This window comes from Elgaria multicarinata, chromosome 9 (genome assembly GCF_023053635.1).
Source record: "Elgaria multicarinata webbii isolate HBS135686 ecotype San Diego chromosome 9, rElgMul1.1.pri, whole genome shotgun sequence".
Classification (NCBI taxonomy): Eukaryota; Metazoa; Chordata; class Lepidosauria; order Squamata; family Anguidae; genus Elgaria; species Elgaria multicarinata.
In genome coordinates this window covers 80,235,841-80,256,571 of record NC_086179.1, presented here as the reverse complement: position 1 = coordinate 80,256,571, position 20,731 = coordinate 80,235,841, and the positions used below count along the sequence as shown (strand labels likewise).

General features: G+C 38.7%; 1 protein-coding gene across 4 annotated transcripts in view; it reads left to right on the top strand.

Annotated features, from left to right (window-relative positions):
• The first annotated feature begins 676 nt into the window (after positions 1–676).
• The window catches only part of KMT2E (lysine methyltransferase 2E (inactive)), a 70,714-nt gene continuing 50,659 nt past the window's right edge, over positions 677–20,731 (top strand). For 3 of the 4 annotated variants that reach the window (XM_063134174.1, XM_063134173.1, XM_063134171.1), the window contains exons 1-3: positions 16,494–16,516; positions 18,666–18,850; positions 19,962–20,076. In XM_063134174.1, coding sequence (XP_062990244.1) covers positions 18,780–18,850; positions 19,962–20,076 — 186 coding nt within the window. In that variant the 5' untranslated portion in view covers positions 16,494–16,516; positions 18,666–18,779. Of the gene's footprint in view, positions 1,026–16,493; positions 16,517–18,665; positions 18,851–19,961; positions 20,077–20,731 lie in introns of those variants that run through there. The other variant, XM_063134172.1, reaches the window with a different exon arrangement.

The window sequence follows — 20,731 nt, the reverse complement described above, 5'->3', positions numbered from 1 at the left end:
TTTTGCTCTCTAAATTCAAATAAGTAGTTTTATGAGTGCACAAATAATTAGCCATTGCCGGTAGACCGGAGAGAAGCTTTTTCGCACGGCGATTCAGGCCACAGAGAACTGCTGCCAATGGCACTAACTCAGTTTACGTGGCTTTGTGGATAGTAGCACCTATTTATCAACTAGGAAACGTATACACGGAAAGGGTTGGTAGCAACGTTTCCTCACCCTCTTAGACAGCCAGTCATCCAGTATTTGTTTGGGACACTGCCCTCCCCGCACCGCCTGTAAAAGCTGAAGATCTGCACGGTCACCGTGAACACCAAACCCAAACAACTTTCTCCCCCGTCCGGGCCCCTCCTCCATCTCTTCCCGGCAGTCCCAGCAGTTCCCTAGAGCACAACACACACACACCCTCCTTCATTCGGAGTAGCGCCCCCGTTTCGACGTCTGGGAGGGGAGAGGGGAATCTTCGCTTTTGTCCCCTCGCTTTCCGCGGAAACCTTCTTCCCATTCCCTAGCGCGGCTTTTACAAAATGGACCCGAAGGTGGGCTTGCATTCACGGGCACAAACCGAACTCCAGCCCACAAGCAAAATGGCGGCTGTTTGGCTTCGCCCTGGTAACCCTGCCCCTGCCAGGCGGGACGGGTGAACCCCGTGCAGTGGGAGGAAGGGAGGGGGGAGCCGACGCCATTTTCCCAGAGAGAGGCAGTGACATAGGAGGGAGCGTAGGCGGCTGCGAGGAGGGAGACACGGGAGCAAGAGCAGCAGTGGCGGCCGCGGCAGCAGTGGCAGTTAGGGGATTGTGCAGAGGTCTTCAGGCAAAGGTGCTTCTTACCTGGTCCCCGCGGGGCTTTGTACAGCGAGCAACCTTCGGGGTCCCTGCCATTGACCCTCCCCCCTTCCCATAGGCTGCTGAGGGCTACGTCCTGTTCAGACTAGGGACATCCGCAGTGGGACTGTTGCATTGTTTTGGTTGGGATAAGAGGGGGGCTCAGTTAAGGGGGTGCTGCTGCCTGGCCTGTGATCATTACAGGTGAGTCTGTCATTATTATCTTTATTTGTTATGATTGTCATGCCCTGTGATAAGTGCCTGAGGGGGAGGGGGGAACCTTTCAAAAAGAAAGGTTAAAAGTGGCGGAGCATCTCATTACTCCTGGTCTATACGTGTGTGTTGTGATCACCGTTCTCTCCTTTTCCACCCTCTTCAGAATTATGGATGTTCTTTTCCTCCCGATTTTCGCCTCTTCGTACTGGGGGAGGGGGGTTGACTTAAAAAGAAAAGGGAGTCGCTATATCTTGTGAATATGGCGCGTTATTGTAACTGGCGGAGCTGAGGGCTTTTTTTTTTTTTTTAGGTGGCAGTTATGCCAGCCTTAATGCTAAAGAAAGAAATTGCGAGTACGTTGTTTCGCGGTAAAACTGCTTTTTTGTAGATCTCCGGTTTAAAGAACAGACGTAGGGTTAAAAAAATAAAAAGATTGATAATTGAGTTTTCTGAAGATACCTTTGGGAGCGTGTTCTGTGCACCTAGCCTGTATATATTTCTGTTTTATGGAACTAATATGGCTCGTTATGGGCCTAATCTTCCTTTCCGCACCCCCTCCCCATTTACCTTCCATCTTCTTATTTCTCTGATCTGTGGTGTATTACAGGCAAACGGTGAACAGTTCTAAAGACTTTCTGTGGCCATTTAAAAGGGGGTGGGTGGCAGGTGGGGATTATCCCAGATCCCCATCTTTAAAATTAGTAGTACAAGGTTATATTTATAATCATCTCTGTGTCATAGTTTACCCTTCCGATCAGTGCTCGCATTCCTTGAGCGACACACAAATAAAACCGCTTTCTTGAAAAGAGTTGGTGGAGCAGACCCTATTGCTGCAGACATGGGGGAGGAGAAACAAACGGTCCACTGTGTAGTACTAAATAGGGTAGAAGAAACATAATATAGTCCAATTAGAAAGGTCCCGTACTTTTCAGTACTCAATCATCGAGGAATGTGCGGTGATTAAAAAGCACAATAGTCCCCAATTCACACAGACTACTATTTAAAACACCACAGTAAATCATCTGAATGTAAATGTGTTTTTGCCTCAGTTTATTTAGGCTACCTTTAAAGAGATTAATAATTGAACGCTTTGTTTTTTTTCTTAAATTGTATTTAAGAGAAATTTAAAATAATGTCCGGAAACCTAGATGAGATGCAAAGAATGTTGGACGACACACGTTATACTTTTAAAGTTACTTTCGATAAAAGTGAAGTAAAAATTGTAATTTCCCTCTTTTGTCCTTTAGAGATTCTAAAAATGGCGGCCCCAGGCTGATGTTGTGGTAATCTAATCAGCTCGGGTCCTCCACACCCCATGCAGTGCATTTGTCTGCAGCACATTATAGGCTTAATATGCTTAAATGAAAAAAGGCTGTCGTCTTCAAATCATGAACAAAACATGTCTCGCCTTTACTACGATTAAAATGCTGTGCTCCAGCTGATTAATTTTATTGGTTATTTGTGTGAAAGGCAATTCAACGAGACCAGTCTTCCTAGGGGAGGGGAAAGATGACGGACTCGTGTAGCTGCTGTGGTTGTGTGTGTATGTTTGAAGTGAGTTCATATGCATGCCATATTAATGTTTTTACTTTTGTTTTTAAAATGGTGGACAAGTTCCTCTCTGCACCATAATCTAGATTTGTGGTATAATGTTTATTTCTTGCATGAAAACAATATAAAAAAGAAAAATTTAAAATTCATATCTTAGCATGGCATTTCATTTGAGATTATGATGGCACTGTCAAGCAAAAATAATTTCTAATCTATTAATAGTCTGTTGCTATTGGACAAATATTTCCATGGTTCCTCCCACCCCCACCCCGCAAGGAATTATACAGACAGATTAAAACTTGTCTGTCTGTCCCCCCTCCCTTTTGGATGTAAAGGTTACATGCCTTGTATGTAACATTTCTACAGGATTGTTTTCTCACGCATATGAAATACATCTTTCTGTGTGAAAAGTGATATTTCTTAAGATGCTAATTGCCACTGACAATTGAGTAGAGACTTATTTAAAAGATCAGTAGCAAGCTGTTAAGCCTACCCCCACTCCTCCACCAAATAAATAAAGGATGTGTTCCTAGTCTGTTGAATGCAGTTGAGAGCAACATGTTTCTATCAAAGTTTCAGTTCCTTATATTTTTATTACTTTGTCATTTAAATGTATTGAGGCCCAAGTTCAAACTTTGGGGTTTCCTTGGAATCTTCTGGATTTTAAAAACCCAATGTGAAATATTATTTTAACAGTAGATTCCCTCCCCATTCGATTTCTAACAATATAAATTTACATATGCTAACTTTCACTGTCTTGCATAATTGACAACCTATTTCTTAAGTATGTATTACAAGACTGTTCATGTATGCCTTCAGTATGTTGTGAGGCCTAGAGCACAGTGTGGTGTTGGGTATTAATTGTCCAGGAATACTAATCTTGTCGGAGCTATTGCCATTTTAATGATATAGTTATATCTTATGGCATAGTTCCCTAAATTTGAAATAACAAACTTAACTATGTAAAGGTATTGAACAATCCCTGATTATAGAGTTTGTTTAGGTGTTCATATTTTCATTGGGATCATACATTTCTAATCCTCATTTGATTTTTGTGTATGCCTAATGTTAAAAGGTTTTATTTTTCTACTTATGATGGCAACATTTAGTTTGATCCAAATGGGATTCCAGAACTGACTTCCCAGAATGGTCTAATTACTCTTTGTTGCTAACTTGGAACTGTTTACTGAAGGAAGCCATCAGTAGAATTTTATGTTTGTTCAGAACTCATCTGTCAACCGAATCTCTTCATGTAGAATTGATGCCATCTTAAGGCCTTTGTTCTACACTGCCTACAGTGAAGGTTAGAACAATGTTGCATCCCTACTGATGGGTTCTGATCTATCATTTGGGAATTATTAATCTAACAGTTTTAACCTATGCATGCTTATTCTGAAATAAGTTCCATTTTGATCAGTAGCCTTACAACAGCTAATAGAATCATAGCTTAATAGTGCAACTCTATGCTTATCTATTCATAAATATGTTTCCCTGAATTCAGTGGAACTTATTCCCAGGTAAATATGTTTAGGATTGAAGCCAAAAGGATATTTGTACTACAAATGTGATCCTTTGAATTAGAAATTGGCCTTCACTGGGTTCTGAATCTGGCCTTTTACTGAGTCCCTGTCTCTGGTTCATTGTTTGGGTGGCAATACTCTTTTCTCTCTGGAGATGCTTCTAAGACAGATATTGTGTATTATGATGGTTACTAATATTTTATCAGATTAAAAATGTAAGCTTTAGTAGTAGTTTTTTAAAGAGAAAAACTATAGGTGAGCATTGAGTTCAAGGGTGTGTGTGATGCAGCAGTCTCCCAAGTATATTAAAATATGCAGTTACAGTCTAAGATAAGAAAGTATGTTGAAGTATACTGAAGGATTGCAAGAACTATTTGACTACATGTGATGGTAGCCAGAAATCTGGAGAAAACATAGCTCTCGTATAGTATTGATAATTCTGAAATATATTTGATTCAGTGAACCATGCTGTGCATTTTAAGATGGGGAGCATAGCAATAGGATTTAATAAAGTACTGCATGGCTCATTATACATTAATATGTCTCAATTGCCAAGCAATCATATGCATGAAGTAAGTCTTACGGTGTTCAGTGGGGCTTACTCCCAGGTAAATGTGTATAGGATTGCAGTGTTGGTCTTTTATATAACACTTTCCTTTTTTCAACCTGTAGAAATGCAAAATATGACATTAATCTCAGAAAATAAAATATTTTCATTACAAAGGAAATTATGTTTTTATTTCTAATATTCCTCAAAAAGTACAGACATTCTTTGATCTGAACTTTGGTTAAAATAAGTTTTCTTATGACAACTGACATCATAACAGTTTGTGGGAAATCCAGAAACATTCAAGTGGGTGAGCCTTGGTTGAATTCTGAGACTTATTTTCAGAACTAAACCTATTTTAATATATGCTGAAATTGGCGAATTATAAAATAGAATAAATGGAACAAACTAAAAATTCATTAGTATGTTTTCTCAACATGGCATCTAGATCAGGGGAGGGCAGAAGGTCCATTTGGTTCTACTGGCAGACTCTGGGTGATTTGCAGTGGCAAGGGTTTCCAATTCCAAATTGTTTGGTAATAGCAACAACAAAAAGGCACCCCCTCCACCAAAATAGGCTAAGAACATTTTGGAGGAAAAGCAGGAGTTGTACATATTACAAGCTGGTAGTGAAAATAATTTCTGGGCTGAACATGTGGTCAAAGGTGAGCTACTCTTTAATTTTAGATGTATGCCATCTCTTCTTAGCCATGATTTTGCACCTGATGGATCTCAGGGTACTAGTAAAAAACAAAGTAAATTCCACAAACCTGAAATCTGTTTACTCCTGCTCTAGTGAGATGTAGAATAATAAATCTATACCACGTTACATGAATTGTTTTGTCTCAGGCCTTAGCTAGACCTAAGGTTTATCCCGGGATCGTCCCGGGGTCATCCCTGTTCATGTAAATGACACAGGGGATCCCGGGAGCAGGCAGGGACGATCCCGGGATAAACCTTAGGTCTAGCTAAGGCCTCAGCTACTTAATGGGTTTGATCCAAAGATTCTGTTGTACTCATGAGGAGCTGTTCTTCACAGACATCTTCTGTTAGTAAAAGGGTTCCTTCCTCAAATTTTTGACCAAAATAATAACACAAATAGAATTTCTGCGTTATTTATAGTGCAATTGATCCACAATAAATTGAATTATTATTTCTGTTGGGCATAAAATTACACCACGAACTACTGTACGTTGTCTACTCAGTATGCAGCCCAAATGCTAAATTTTAATTAGTCTGTGATGTAATGGAAGTCAGAGGTTTCTTGCTAAGTAAATTATATGTTCAAAATTCTGAACATCTAATTTGGCCTACCCCAACCTAATGCTCTCCAGATGTTTTGGACTACAACTCCCAGCATTCCTGACCATTAGCCATGTTGGCTGTGGCTCGCACAGTGTTGGCTTTAAGCCATAGTTTATTGTTGTTTATGACTCTTACACTGTGCATTTATTGCTTTTAATCTGTAAGAACATACATGTGTGCTTATCTCTACATTTCTAAGTTGTTCTATTGTGCATTCAGATTTTTGCTTTACTCGATTTTAAAATTAACCTTCTGTGCATGTTTTGAATCTGGTCTTAATATCTAATACGGTTTAGAGCATCTGTACCAAAGAAGTTATTTGTGAAGCACCCACTATGTATCTTAAAATATTGTGTTGATGGAGCATTGTGCTCCTCATGTTGGACTGGAGGTGGGGAAACTATTGCTATTTTCCTCACTGATATAAATGGTGACGTATAGTTCCTGTTCGTTTGAATTGTAATGAAACAATGGAAAGCTTTAGCAGAAGTGATCATGGAACTTTACTTTAAGCAGGACATAGCCTCAAAAATACATATTTGGAACTCAGATTTCTTTTATTCACTTGATATGCTATTGATTCATAAATTCTATTTCTGTGATTTTTTAAGAAACTGGTTTCTCTGTGATGGTTTGTCATGAAATCAGACATTCTGTAATTCTAGTACTAAAATATGCATTATTTGGGAAGAAACTGTTTATCCAACCATTTTTCAGATTTAAGTATAAGGAGAAGGTAGTTAACCTTTGGGGAAATTTTGCATGGATGCTTTATAACTGAAAGAAAGAAACTATCTTGGATAGTATCCAAATCGATAGCAGCACTAAAGAAAATTACATTGCGCTAACGTAAGCGATCTCTAGCGTAACACCAACAAGCGCTATTGTTATGCTAGGGGTCATTTTTACTCATGCAACATAATTTATGTTAGTGCTAGCATCAACGTGGATACTGCCTATTTTTTTTTTATGTTTGAGATATTTTAAACAGCAATAATATAATACAACTTTTCAACATCACCAGTGAAATTGGTAAAGGTCTTTTGCAAGACATTTGATGTGGATCCACAGGAGTGCAGCTTTTTGGAACATTGAAAGCCCGATGGACGGTTGTCTGTCTTTTCCTCTCTCTCTTTAGAAAGGAGGAAAAAGGCCTTCCGAGCATACTAACTCCTTCTGTGCATAGTAATTCAAGATGGAACACACAGGAATAGCTACCATCAACATGTTGCAGTACAGGTATTCTTTTCAATGTGACGTTTTATCTCAGTCATAAAAAAAATGCAAGTACTCTTCCTTAAGGTGCTCAAACATAGTAGCCCATGTCTGGTGATTGCAGACCTGTTTTTGCCAGTCTCATATGTTTGGGGAGAATGTTCAGTCTTTCATATTATTCTGTACAGATCAGGAGGAAAGCTCAGGGAAAAGTCTGAGGCTGTAATCTTAAATACGAAGTAAGCTCTGTTGCGCACAGTGGAACTTATTTCTGAGTAAATATGGATAAGAGTGCACAGTAAATGCCAATTTTTCTTAGAAAGGTGTTGTAGTAGTACTTGTACTGTCAATGCTCACCAGATGTTACAGAGTACAAAACAGAAAAGCAAGTCAATTATTGAAGTTCTTACTATCTAAAATGGGTGGAAATCTAAGGCCTCTCCATGTTGAACAACAGCTCCCATCATCCCTTACCATTGGCTATCATGGCTGGGGCTGATGGGAGTTGGGATAGAACAACATCTGGAGAGCCACAGTTTCCCTACCCGTAAGCTAAATGTTGACATTGACCTGGTAACGGGAGGGTAGGGAAGGAGGGTTACTGGGGAAGAATACGTCTTTAGTTCAGTTAGGCTTTGTTTCAGTAGAGGAAGAAAATATAAGTAGGAAACCAGTGATTTTGTGGAAAAATGACTTCTTCTAATTAACACAGCACCTTACATACTATTATTTATTACATTTCTATACTGTTTAATAGCCAAAGTTCTCTAGGTTATTTTAAAAGATAACCTCAAAAATACAATATAAAACATAATATAAAAACTGTTTTCACAAAAAATAATTGAAAACAATTAGCAATAGAAATCTTTGGGTAGGTTAAAACCTTATAATATGCTATCAAATGCCTGAGAGTAGATGAAAGTCTTAACTTGGTACAGAAAAGGATGACATTGTAAGCAGCAAGTGGACTTCACTGGGAGAATGCTCCATAATTGGGGCCACTACAGAGAAGTCCCTCTTCTTTGCTGCCATCCTCTGAATCTCCTTCAGAGGAGGCACCTAGCGGAGGGCTTCAGATGATGATCATAGTGTATGGATAAGTTCCATCAGGTACTTCATGTAAGGCTTTATGTGTCAAACCAACATGTTGAATTGAGCTTGGAAACCTGCAAGCAGCCAGTGTAAGCAGGCCAGAATTGGTTCAGACCTTCTGGTTTCCACTATCAGTCTCGCTACCACATTTTGCACATGCTGCAGCTTCTGGACAGTTGCAGTAATCTAAATTGGAGGTTACCGGAGCATAGATTACTGAGGCTAGGTTATCCCTGTCCAATTAGGGGCATAGCTGGGGCATGAAGACACTCTGTGCCACTGAAGCCACCTGGGGACTCCAGAGACAAAGGTGACTCAAGGAGAAACCCAAAGCTGTGAAGCTGCTCTTCAGAGAGAGTGCAACCACATCCAGAACAGGTTCAGCATCCTCCATCCAGTCAGAACATAAATGGAACCTGCAAGAAAAATGGATGAAGGGAAAGTCATTGAAAAGTGGGTTAGATGAAAACAGCAGGAAATAGGTAAGGAGAGTTTGGTAGTTGTCCAGAGAAATCTTCCCTACCGGCTAATAGCTACTAATATTTTTTTCTCTTCCAAAATGAAAATTGGAATTCTCGGGATGTCAAATTCTACTCCAGAAACTGTATTCCTTTCACTGCATGGTAAACTCAAAGAAATGTAGAATACACCCAGGGCTGTATTGCTTTGGCAGGTCCTCAGCCTTTCTGCTTTGAAAACAAATGTCTATTATTTTAAAACCTTGACAGCTGTTACTGCTTTAAATACCCCAACTGTGTTCTAGGTGCAGAATAGAACTTAATTGCAATTAGATGTGATAGATGCTTTACTATTTGAAAAAGTTACTCACTTGGTATTACTGTTCAGTGGAGCCTTCGGTATTGTGAAAGGCACACAGAATATTTGTGTTGGCTTTCTGAAAAATATATTTCAACTGCAAACCCAGTGTTTTTGTAGAGAGCTCCATGACTTCTTAGTGAGATTCAATAGATTTTGTTGCAATACATGGTACCAATTATAAGATTATTAATTTTAAATGTTAAAAGGATAGCCCTGATTCTTCACTTCTCTTCTCTATCCCTGCTCCCCTTCCCTTATTTTTCTTTATTTTGCTCTGGGGATGGAGTAGAGACTGTGAAAGAGCAAAGTAAAGATACAGATCTTTACTATGGAGAACTCAACTGATGGGAAAGTCAACTGAAGGGAGATAACTATCTTATGTAAAATACTGTTTAATTCCAGATGTTCACTACCCCCCCTTACCATAGCAGTTTATAAGCTAAGAGACGCACTGACTGATCACTGGTGTGCTACACTGCCACTACTGCACATTGTTAGACCATGTTGCTGCATCTTCAAGCCCAGCAAGGATCATGTGACATGAGGAGCCCATAGAATCCTCTCTGGCATTAAAAAGATGCTGACTCTGGCCTGATTCCTCAATCAGAGCAACCTTTTGCTCATAGGCTGATTGTCTGCTGAGCTGCCTGCTTCCTTCCAGAGTTCCAGCCCTAACATCTATAAGCAAAATTTTCTGTTTAGCCACGGGGAGGGATGAGAGTAGGAAGGGAAGGGGAAGCATATAAGATAGGCCTTAGCTAGACCTAAGGATTATCCCAGGCAAATGGAGGGGTCATCCCTGCCTGCTTCCAGGATCCCCTGTGTGTCGTTTGGATGCACAGGGATGATCCCAGTACAATCCCGGGATATAGGCCTGGTCTAGCCATGGCCACTGACATAAACAGGAATGAGGGAACAGAAGATAAAATGTGCCTTGGTTGATGCCCTCTTCAGTTAACTGAATATCTCTCAGTGGCATGCATTACATAGAATTCTTAGCTGGAAATGCTTGACTGTAGTGTGCACTTTTGTTATTAGTATCTAATACTCCAAAAACACAAGAAAAATAAACCCTGCGGAGTCCAAATATCAATTTAGGACGCTTTTTTAAATATCAAAAGCAAAGCAGTATAGTACTGAATAACTGTTTCCCTTAGATATTATCAAAACAGCCTTAAAATCTGACCCAAAAAATGAATAGGAGTCATGATTAATACAAATATGAAATAGACACATGACAGTTAATAATTCTTGAACCTTCCAATTAATATTTTTGTGAAAGGAAATACTGGAAATTTTATACTCCTATGCAACTACTATTTTATCATTTGAAATTTTCAAAAATGGTGTCCAGTAAATCAGTTTATTTTACTGCCTCTCATGTTGCAGTACGGAGTAAAGGTTACAGTGCTAACTTCTAATTTATTGGTGGAGTTTTTGATATTAAATCTTTTGTTCCCCCAAATTTTAAAAAACAAATATATTGAGGGCATAATCCTATGCATGTGTAGACAGAAAAAAAGTCGTACAACTCCCAGCATCCTCTAGCCAACCATGCTTGCTGAGGAATTCTGGGAGTTGTAGGGCTTCTTATATCTAACATGCATAGGATTGCACCCTAAAGAGCTTCCAATGAATGGTCCAATTCAGATGAATGCTGAAGGTACAGCAAATAGTTCTTTCTGTACTTGAAGCTTTTGTTCTTTCCTGATGGCAGTCCTAACTGCATTTATGTTGGTCATCATCCTGACACTCAGTGTTTCAAATTCTCTTCTGTCAACACAGTTGTTCAATGAAGAGGAGAAGAGGACAAGACCATTGCAATGAAAGATAATTGGATTTGTATATAACTGCATTTTGGCTCTCTTTTTTGATACTGTATTCCAACTCCTGGAACAGCACCATACAGAGACTTTGAATGTCGTTGATATGTATTTGTATGTTTTTTAGAAGCTCATCAGGGATTCCTTAGTGAGAAGATGATGATGGACAAGCTTCCTTGAAAATACACTTGAACAAAGTGCCCCATTGCCAATTTCTTCTCCAACTCTTAGCGACGGAAAAGTGTTGAGCACATTCTAGACTGCATTCTTAGTTCATGTGAGGCACTGGAAAGCCTAGTTCCTAGTATAAATTAAGCGTTTGCCCTAGAATGTGCCCCAGAATTCTCTGAAACACACATCTTCAGCAGATGCATAAAAATTACTTGGCAGACAAATGGATGCGAAAAGGCTTCCTAAGAGCAGAAAGTTTGGAAGGTACTAATAGAAGTGAAAAGTTAGTCAGGATAATCCTAGGTCTTTTCCAACATATTTGACTTAATCTGGAACTATCAGCTTGACAACAGGGCATGTGGGAAGCATCATTTGAATCAGCTTTAATTGGTGTTGCCCACCAATATAAATGAAATGCTTGGAGCTAAGTTAAGAAGTTCTTGTGGTCTGTACTTGAGCTCATTGGCCAGTTCCATCATAACACTAAACCATGTGTTAGCATTATGTACACTAGCTGTGTCAAACCTTGGGGCTTCTGAACTCTGGTTTGATTCAACTATGGTTAATTCAAAAAGTCAGGATCAAACTGTGATATTAACCTACCTTTTTCACTAACCATGATTTAAACCAGAGTTCCCTGAGCTTTAAAGTAGTGGGGAACTCTAGTTAGTTTAAAAACTGAAGTAGATACTTGTGATTTGGTTTCTTAACCACAGTTTCCTGTGATGTCCAAACTGAGAAACTGGTTTAAGGCATACCAACAAACTTGGACATCCCTTCCTGAAGATTTACAATCTAAACAGACAAGACACAAGAAGGAAAGAGGTAGGATGGGGAAGGAGATAAACGTAGTGGTGGCTGAGATTAGGAAAAAGGGTTATCAGGCTATTCAGGAAGGTGAAAGAAAGTTGTCAATAAGGCCTCATCTCTTCTGCCCTCTCCCCTTCTGTCAGAATGCTCTGAATGGCTCCAGTCAAAATGACACTGATAAAGGGAGAGTGTCTGTTACACCCAAAGTGAATGAGGAAAAGAGAGACTATGGCTGCATTCAGAAATATAATCGAAATAGTGGCTTAGATGATCAGGAATGAACTGTGGTAAGCCATGAATTCATGTGCTCCGCCTTCCTCTCCTTTGTATGAGGGGGTAACTGAAAATGACCTACAAACTGGAGGATCTGTGGTTTGTTCTAACCAAAGTTAGTTTAAACGAATTAGGATCAGACTGTGGTTTCAGATCCTGGTTTGTGAAGTTTAGTTAGAATAAACCACAGTTCCCCAAGTCTGTACATAATGGGGAAATGCAGTTTATTTTAAAGTGAAAGCAGAAACTTTCACACTCCTCACATGCAAAGGAGAAATATAGGAGAGAGGAAGTGTGTGAGCCCAAATCTCATTGCAGCTCATTCCCAGTAATTTAAACTAAGCCATTCCCAAACCATGTTCTGAAGGAATGGGAACGAGCTCTGTGCTTGCATCTCCCCTCTTCCCCTCATGCACTCAGCTTAATGGATGATTTCCTAGTTCAATTAAGCCATAGTTTACTGTAATATCTGAAGCAAAAAAACTATACTTTAAGCAAGCCAAGGATTGAGCAAACTAGGATTGCAAACCCTGGTTTGATAATTATATTTTAGCTAAATAAACACCTAATTACTTAATTTATGGGAAATGGTTTAATAATCTTATTTAAAGATATTACTGTCTGAAAATAGTTTTGTTGACATTGACCCTGTTCAGACGACATACTAAGCCATGGTGGTTAAGCATTTTGAGCTAAACATTATGACTTAGTGTGTCGAGTGAACCATTCCTCACCATGGTGGCTACATAAACATGGTTTAAACATGCGCACTAACCATTTGTTGCAAAAAGTTTAGTGGCCTAAACATGCTTAGCATGTTGTCTGAACAGGCCCAGTGTATGTGTGACTTTTCTTTCAATAGTACGTATGACCAATGGCAACCAGCCAGATAACAATACATGCAGAGGTGTACGTATGTGGGACAAATATGGTTTTTCTGTTTGCTGTCATTTAAAATATTGTAGACTTATCCTGGGTAAGGCCCAGCTCAACACAAGCCAAGCTGACCGAAAGCTCAGCGTATCCTTTTCAGCTGAATTCTAGTAGCAATAATTAGTGATGAACAAGCTTACCCCAAGAGAAAACTTTGCCAGGTCCCAATTTCCTTTGTCCAATCTTGAATGAAAGTTCTCCACTATTCCAGATTCTTATTTTGCAAATGCGAACTGCTACATAAGCAAAGGTTTCCATCTTGGCCACAAGCCAGCCAGGCTGTATCACTTCCCTTCCAAACACTTATTCCTTGAAACATCATGTGTGCGCATACATAGCAAGCACAAATGTCTTCAGTGATAGCATTTCAGCATGGCCACGCTTCCTGGAAAGCCCATGTGACCATCCCATGTGACACACCCTAGCATGGTCACATGGCTATTCCAGAACGGGCCTGTTGGGCTGAAATACTATTTCTGATGACAACTGTGCTGCTACAAATACAAAAGGAGGTTTTCTAAAGTAGCAAAAACTTTAGAAAAGCGTTTTCTCTAGCTTAAAGGACTGAGACAAAAGTCATGCAGACTGTATAGGTGCTTGTAACCAATCTTGATTTGAATAACAAAGTTCATTGGATAGCTATCCAAACTTTGTGCACATCCAAGCATTTGATTTAAGAGCCAATCTTAATTTTGAATGTTGTTGGCATCCCTAGTAATAGTTAGTTTCTGTAAGCTTTCAGAACATTTCGCATACAATATCTCTATTATGATTACAGCCATTCTGTAAAGTAGACTGGTATCACTACCCCCATGTTGCAGATAGGAAAGGGGCTGAAGCTGGGAGATAGTGGCTTGCTGAAGGTCATCCAGTGAGTTCACCAGTGAAGTAAGGTTTGAACTAGGAATGACCCAGTTCATAACTCACACTTAGCCACACAATACCAGCTATTTTGTAGTTGGGATGGGCATGATGGCAGACAGTATAAACTGAGTTGTGTTAGGTTATTATGAATTAAAGTAGTAAATAATGTTGTTATGAGTTACAACTTATTGTAATAGTTTGAGTAGTCCCTATTCTCCCTTGCTTAAATAGTGAAAGTGTGTGATAATGGCTGCATATATTATTTCTAGGGTTTGGTTGTTTGTAACTTCTTCAGTAGAATTTAGAATAATAAAAGTTACATTTCAGAAATATATTGAGGCTAGGTTAGAATAAATCTTTGCTTTTCATGATGAAGTTTGATACTACATGCAGTGAATATTGCATGATTTTTTTGGTATGATTGAAGTAATGTGTGTGAAAGACCTTACTACTGCTAGCTTTTAACAGAAATAGTATCTCTTGATGATTGGATTTCTGTGATCAAATATTAGCAGTAGTTTTAGAAATTCAAAGCAAAATGAATTTCTAAAGAAGTTAGGAACAGGAATTCATTGCTTTTTTTTAATAAACGTTCCCCAACCTGGTGCCCTCCAGATGTTTTAGACTGCAACTGCCAGTACTGATCATTGGCTATGCTTGCTGGGGCTGATGGGTGTTGAGGTTCAAAACAGCTGGCGGCCACCAGGTTGGGAAAGGCTACTTTATATATTATCTGAAGGTGTTAGTTGCTAAAACTTGGACCTTGACTTCAGAAAATGTTATATATATCGTTTTAGTCTAGTGGCCAGTACCAGGTAGCATTGAAGCCAAATTCCACCTGGGGAGGGCTTCCACTTGAAATGATTGTATACTCCAATGCCTCCCTGCTTTTGCAGATCTCCTTTTTGCACTTTTCATTCTCTGCTTATAGTACTGGGAAGCTGGATAGAGTCTGTTTCTCTTCACCTTCCTTCCATATCTTGTGCTGCCTGATACAAAGAGAGCTGTGTCTGCTGTCTGGCTCACTGCCTTTTACTATCGCTATGGTACTGGTCAGTCAGCAAATTTAATTCCAAACCCATATGTTGGTATGGCGCTGTGCAGTAAATACCAGTATGAATTATAATTCACTATTTCCTTGTTTGAAATGTTTGAGTTGATTGCGAGAGCATGATGAGATTAAAACAGTTGTTACTAATGTAGTTGTGTGGGCTAGTTTTAACCTTTTAGAGCTATTTGACATTAACAACATGGTTATGAGATGCCTATTGCTTTCAGGTAATAAAGATGAGTTACTGCAATTGGTTGAACAACTTCATCCAGACAATAGTAATGAATGGATCAGCATCAAACTGGAAAGAGGTATCAAGTGGGATTCCAGAGGGATCAGTTCAGAATGCAGTGCAGCTTACTTTCATTAATGACTTTGATGTGCAATTGGACCATAAAACTTAGCAAATGGACTAGAATAGTTTAGGAAATCCTACAATGGTCATGATAAATTGGACAGCTGGATAATAATGCCATTTTAGGCTGCATTTACAGAAATATATCTAATATGTGGGATTTAATCATCAGGACTGACTGTTCCTCACATCCCTAGGTTCACTTGATGTGACTCAAGATTTGGCATCCTGAAAGTCTCGGGAGAAAAATTCGCTTCTGATTTTCCTCTGGCTAGGCATTCTGATGAACACAGCCAGCTTATTAGCAGGGTTTGATTGTTCTTTGAGTTCTGAAAGAATTTTGATGAACACTAAGAAGATTATGCACTTTCATTACTACAGCCTTGTAGTTAGTCACTTGCCCATGGAGAATGACCACTCCTTCTCTGTCAAGTAGCTGCCAGACCCAGTGTTGAAGCTCCTCAGTAAAACGTTGGTACATGAAGGAAGGCATATTTTGTTGTGTACAAGATTGTGTTAATGTAACTTGTTACATTTGATGTGTTAAGGTTCAAAATCTGTGTTAATTTAATTTAGCTACAATGTAACAAAAGGATTTCTGCTTGTGTAATGAAACTGTAATGAAGCTGTATATATAAAGACCCTATTTAAAGTGATAAACTTTTTTTTAAAGAAGTGCTTTGGTTGGCTAAGCATCATTACAGCCAAGCAAGATCCTAGTCATAATTACGTCAGCTTCCCATACATTTCTTCTTCATTATCCACTATAGAACAAAGAACAAAAAATATCACATGTCTTCAGCTTCAGTAGCCTACCACAATTTTAAAATAGCAGGAAGACTTAAAAATATTGGGTTGGATCCAGATTTAGTCACACTTAGAGTTACATCCATTGAAATCAATGAGACTTAAGATAGTCATTACTAACTTGTCCCATTAATTTTAGTGGGTCTCCTCTAAGCATGACCCAAGTCTGGATCTAAACCATTAGCTTTAAAACAATAACTGCGTTGTAATGCACACTTCTGAAATAACTAGTGTCTCTTCTTAAGATCAAGATTTTCTCTGTTTAGAAAACCAACTTTTTCTATTCTGCATTTTTCTGACAGATGTGTCAGTTTCATTCCTGCTGAGGCAGTCAGAGCAGATGGTAAGCAAAGAAATAGTTCAGACACATTAGGTGTACTTATCTATCCTTTTCCACACATATTTTACAACTAGGGAATGTTTTCTAAGCTGGGAGAGTGGGTACAATGAATTTAAATTCTTAATTCCACAGGCTTTATTTACAGCACCATTAATTGAGCAAGACCTTGCTCTGAGACTTGATGAAATACTACATTTGAATGGGTATCTTGATTTTCAAAAAGTTTTAATTACAGAGGTAAGAGAAGGTTACAGAAATTTAAAAAATGAGACCCAAATGAGACTTTTAAGCAGCCCAACTTTCTGTGCTACTGTTGCAGTTAACCTTACTGAGGAACTGTAACAGATCTTTTCTCAACTGGCTAAATTTTAAAAACACAGACAAACTGCTTCCATAGTTCAGGTTGAAAAGGCCTTAGAAAAGGAGCTCTGTACTTTGTGGTTCAGACTGTGTTTGGAGGAGGTAGATGTATGCAAGTTGTTTTCAGGCCCCTCCTAGAAACAGCTGGTTTGTTTCACACAGGAAACTGCCTATGGCATGAATGTATATAAAACATTAAGCAGGCATACGTATACATTGCACATGATTAAAACAAGAACCAAGCCCACACTTTTATAAGTAGTAGTAAAGCATGCACACACATTCCAAACCAATTAAGCTACAAATGACATTACAAATGGTACTGGAAATACAATTTAGGTTTGTGTGATCTCATTAAATAACATTTTCTCTCTTCATTAAGCCATCAGCATTATATTATCCATTTTAGTGACATGCAGCTAACTTTCCTTTGGAGTGGAAGAATGAAATGTAAACCCACCTTGCCCTAAACATTAGGGTTCAAAAAGATATCATATTTATTGGAGGGACATAAGAAAAAAGAACAAGAATACATAAAAATGAAGTAGCATAGATTTCTCCATAGTTATTTAGGTGGCTTTTATGTTAAGCAATGTCTGTACTGGCTTTATATTGTGGTAAATTGACTTCAGTCGAACTATTTATGCTGCAATCCTATGGTCTCTGGGAGAGCGTCCCAGGGGAGAGATCTGACCCTGGACGTTTTCACCCGAGCCCCTGCAAAAAACCCGAGAGGCAAAAACCAGTGCAAGGGAAATACCAAAGGGAAAAAAAACGTGGAAAGGAGACTATATCCCTTCCTGCTGGACATCCCTCCTCTCCGCTGCTCGTCCCTCTCTTCTTCTCTGCTGGCATGAGGTGGTTTCGGATAAAGCGGTTCCTACACCTTTGCAGTTTCTCACCTTCATCAGTAGTATTGGTCTGCTTGGCTGCAATCCTAAACACACCTAGGAGTAAGTTCTATTGAACTCAATAGGACTCTACTTCTGAAAAGGCAAGTACAGAATTGCACTATTAATTGACAGTTTTAAATTGAGTATGGTGCTCCTTAGCTTGAGAGGCTGGAAAACTTTAAGCACCAATGTCATCACCAAGTTTCAGTATTTTGGCCCATTAGGCTGAAGAGTCAGGGCCAAAAATGAGCGAGGGAACTGCTCCCTCTGCTGCTACTGGGATGGTGGAGAAGATGGAGAAAATGATTACAAAGGATTGTTACAGGTTATCAGTTGGCCATTTGTAGTTTTAAATCATCAGGTAGTGAGCCTTCATCTTAAATTTTTTTAACAGGTTTTCTATTTCTACTGTATTTATTTGCTAAAGAAATCTCCAGTCCTATTTGTTGTGACATAAGCATTAAAACACAATTATACCGTACAACACACACACTTACACACATATTTACAAATGAACTTGTATGCAAAATTCTACTTTTTTGTTGTCTGTGGGCATAATGTAACTATGTAGTTATTAATCTGAACTAATTGGTTTATTTTGAGCTGATCTTGATAAAATTAGAAAATGCATGTAAGAAAAAGTGGGTGAAGCATGTTTAATTATATTATGTACTGAGGTTGTAGTCCTAAGCACACATACTATGGAATAAGCACCACTGAACTCAGTGGGATTTACTTCTGAGTAGACATGGTTAGACTTGCAGTGTGAATCATTTTGTCAGTCTTAAATGACTTTGCTTTCATACTGGAAGGAAAAAAAGAGGTAAGCTGTTTTAGCTTGTGTTGTCACTTTCAAATAACTAAAATTTTCCAACTTTTTTGTTGTTGTTGTTAAACAGGGTTTGTGGATGCACTTAGATGTTTGCAATGAGCACTGTGGCTGGCATGCCCCAGTGTTTTGGATACCAATGCATAGAACTCCATAGTAATCGAATTTATCAGAAACGAACGTCATGAGCATAGTGGTCCCGTTGGGGGTTGACACAGCAGAAACTTCATATTTGGAAATGGCTGCAGGCTCAGAGTAAGTATTGCTACACATTTGCAGAGTTGGTTCTGTTTTATGTTGCATTTTATTAATCTATATGGAGTTTATTGCTAAGTTCTAGGCATGATACAGAGGATCAGTGTTTGGTGAACTTTACAAAAAGCAAATGAATTTAAAAATTTTAGATGACATTTTTTCATAACTTCTTGAAGGTCTAATTTCAGTTATAGTTGAGTATGTATTGAATTCAGTTTGGTTATGCTTTGGCAGAATTACTATTTTTAAAATTTTGTGGATTTTAAAAATAGATTTTCAGATACAGTGTTTATTTATGGCACTTTAGCACCTAGAGTCTTAAATTAATATTTATTCATTCTCCCAGTTAAGGAATTTCATAACATTCTGTTGCCTTTCCACCTTTACTTTGGGCTGGTAACTGGAAAAAATAGTTTAGGGTAAAATTCAGAATGCTTGTACACAGCATGTGCTTAAAATTGGAAAAGAAAAGCCAGCACCTGTTTCCACCTTGTCTCCCACTGCCCTTTAAGGCAGTTTCTTTAGTCTGCCTTAACAAAAGCATGTAAAAAAAATAGAGAGAGAGAGGATCATGTAAGCCACCTTGGGTTCTTTGCAAGAGGAAGAAAGGTGGAATATAAATGTAATAAATAAATAATAAAATAAAAATCAGCTTGTCTGGAAATCTATGGTGCTGTGCTTATGCTACCACTAGATGTCATTGGTGAAACTTATTGGGGTTTCAGATATTGCTAACAGCATATGGGCAGACACCTACGCTTCATATGTGTTCGCAGAAACAATAAGTATTATTGCTACTAATATATTCCTGCCTTGCAGTCATTTTTGTGCAGCTGTGTTGTGTTGTACAACATTGTTGTCTGCGTTGTTCAAATTGATTCAGTGTTCACTTGGTAGCATGCACCCATACCACTCTTAACAGTTTTAAATGCATGCCATAACTGACCTTTTCTCCATTGAATTTTTTCAGAACCCCTCAATCCATACATTGATATCTTGTACTTTCTCACAATAGCTAAATATTCAGCACTAATGAACACAAGAAATAAATGAGATGTTGGAGGAATTAAATGTGAAATTTTAATATTTTGCCATCCTGCTTGCTTTTCAGACCTGAATCTGTAGAAGCTAGCCCTGTGGTAGTTGAGAAGTCAAACAGTTATCCACACCAGATATATAACAACAGCTCTCATCATTCACACAGTTATATCGGTTTGCCATATGCAGTAAGTTTTTTTTTAAGTACTCATTCAAGGTTCTTCTTCAGTAATCAGAACTTTAAATGTAACTTGTTTAGTTAGCTTTCTCTGGCTTGTTATGGAAATTGTCCACTGAAATAGCCAAAGTGTCACCATTGACATAGAAGAGACTGGTTTCAGTTTCTCGTGATTCTAATACTTAGGGTCTAAACTTCTTTTTTTACTGTTGTTTTTTTTAAAAACCAAAATAGCTTTCCCACCTTGTCTTCTAAATACACCTGAGGTTAGAACTATTCTAGCTGACCTGGCCAGCCTGTTCTAAACTAACTGCTGTATCAGCTAAAGTAGCATCTCTGTTTGGCAAGTGGGCAAACATATTCAGCTCTATCTGGTCTGTAGTTACAATGCTCTTACTGGTAAGGGAGAATTGTTTAACAAATAATACAGTACCCATATATTACACAATATTTGCACAAAGGGCTGGTTCATGAGATCAAAGCAAGTCACCATAGCTTTTTGTGAGCCGCTGCATGTGTTGGGTGCAATTTGCATAATCACCACATGGCTGTAGCTTATCAAATAACCCTACAAGCCCATGGATTATTTAAGGTTGTTTAACCCTCCAACATGCCATGCTGACTGGGTTTGTACATGGTAAGCCACAGCCAGACAGTGATTATGC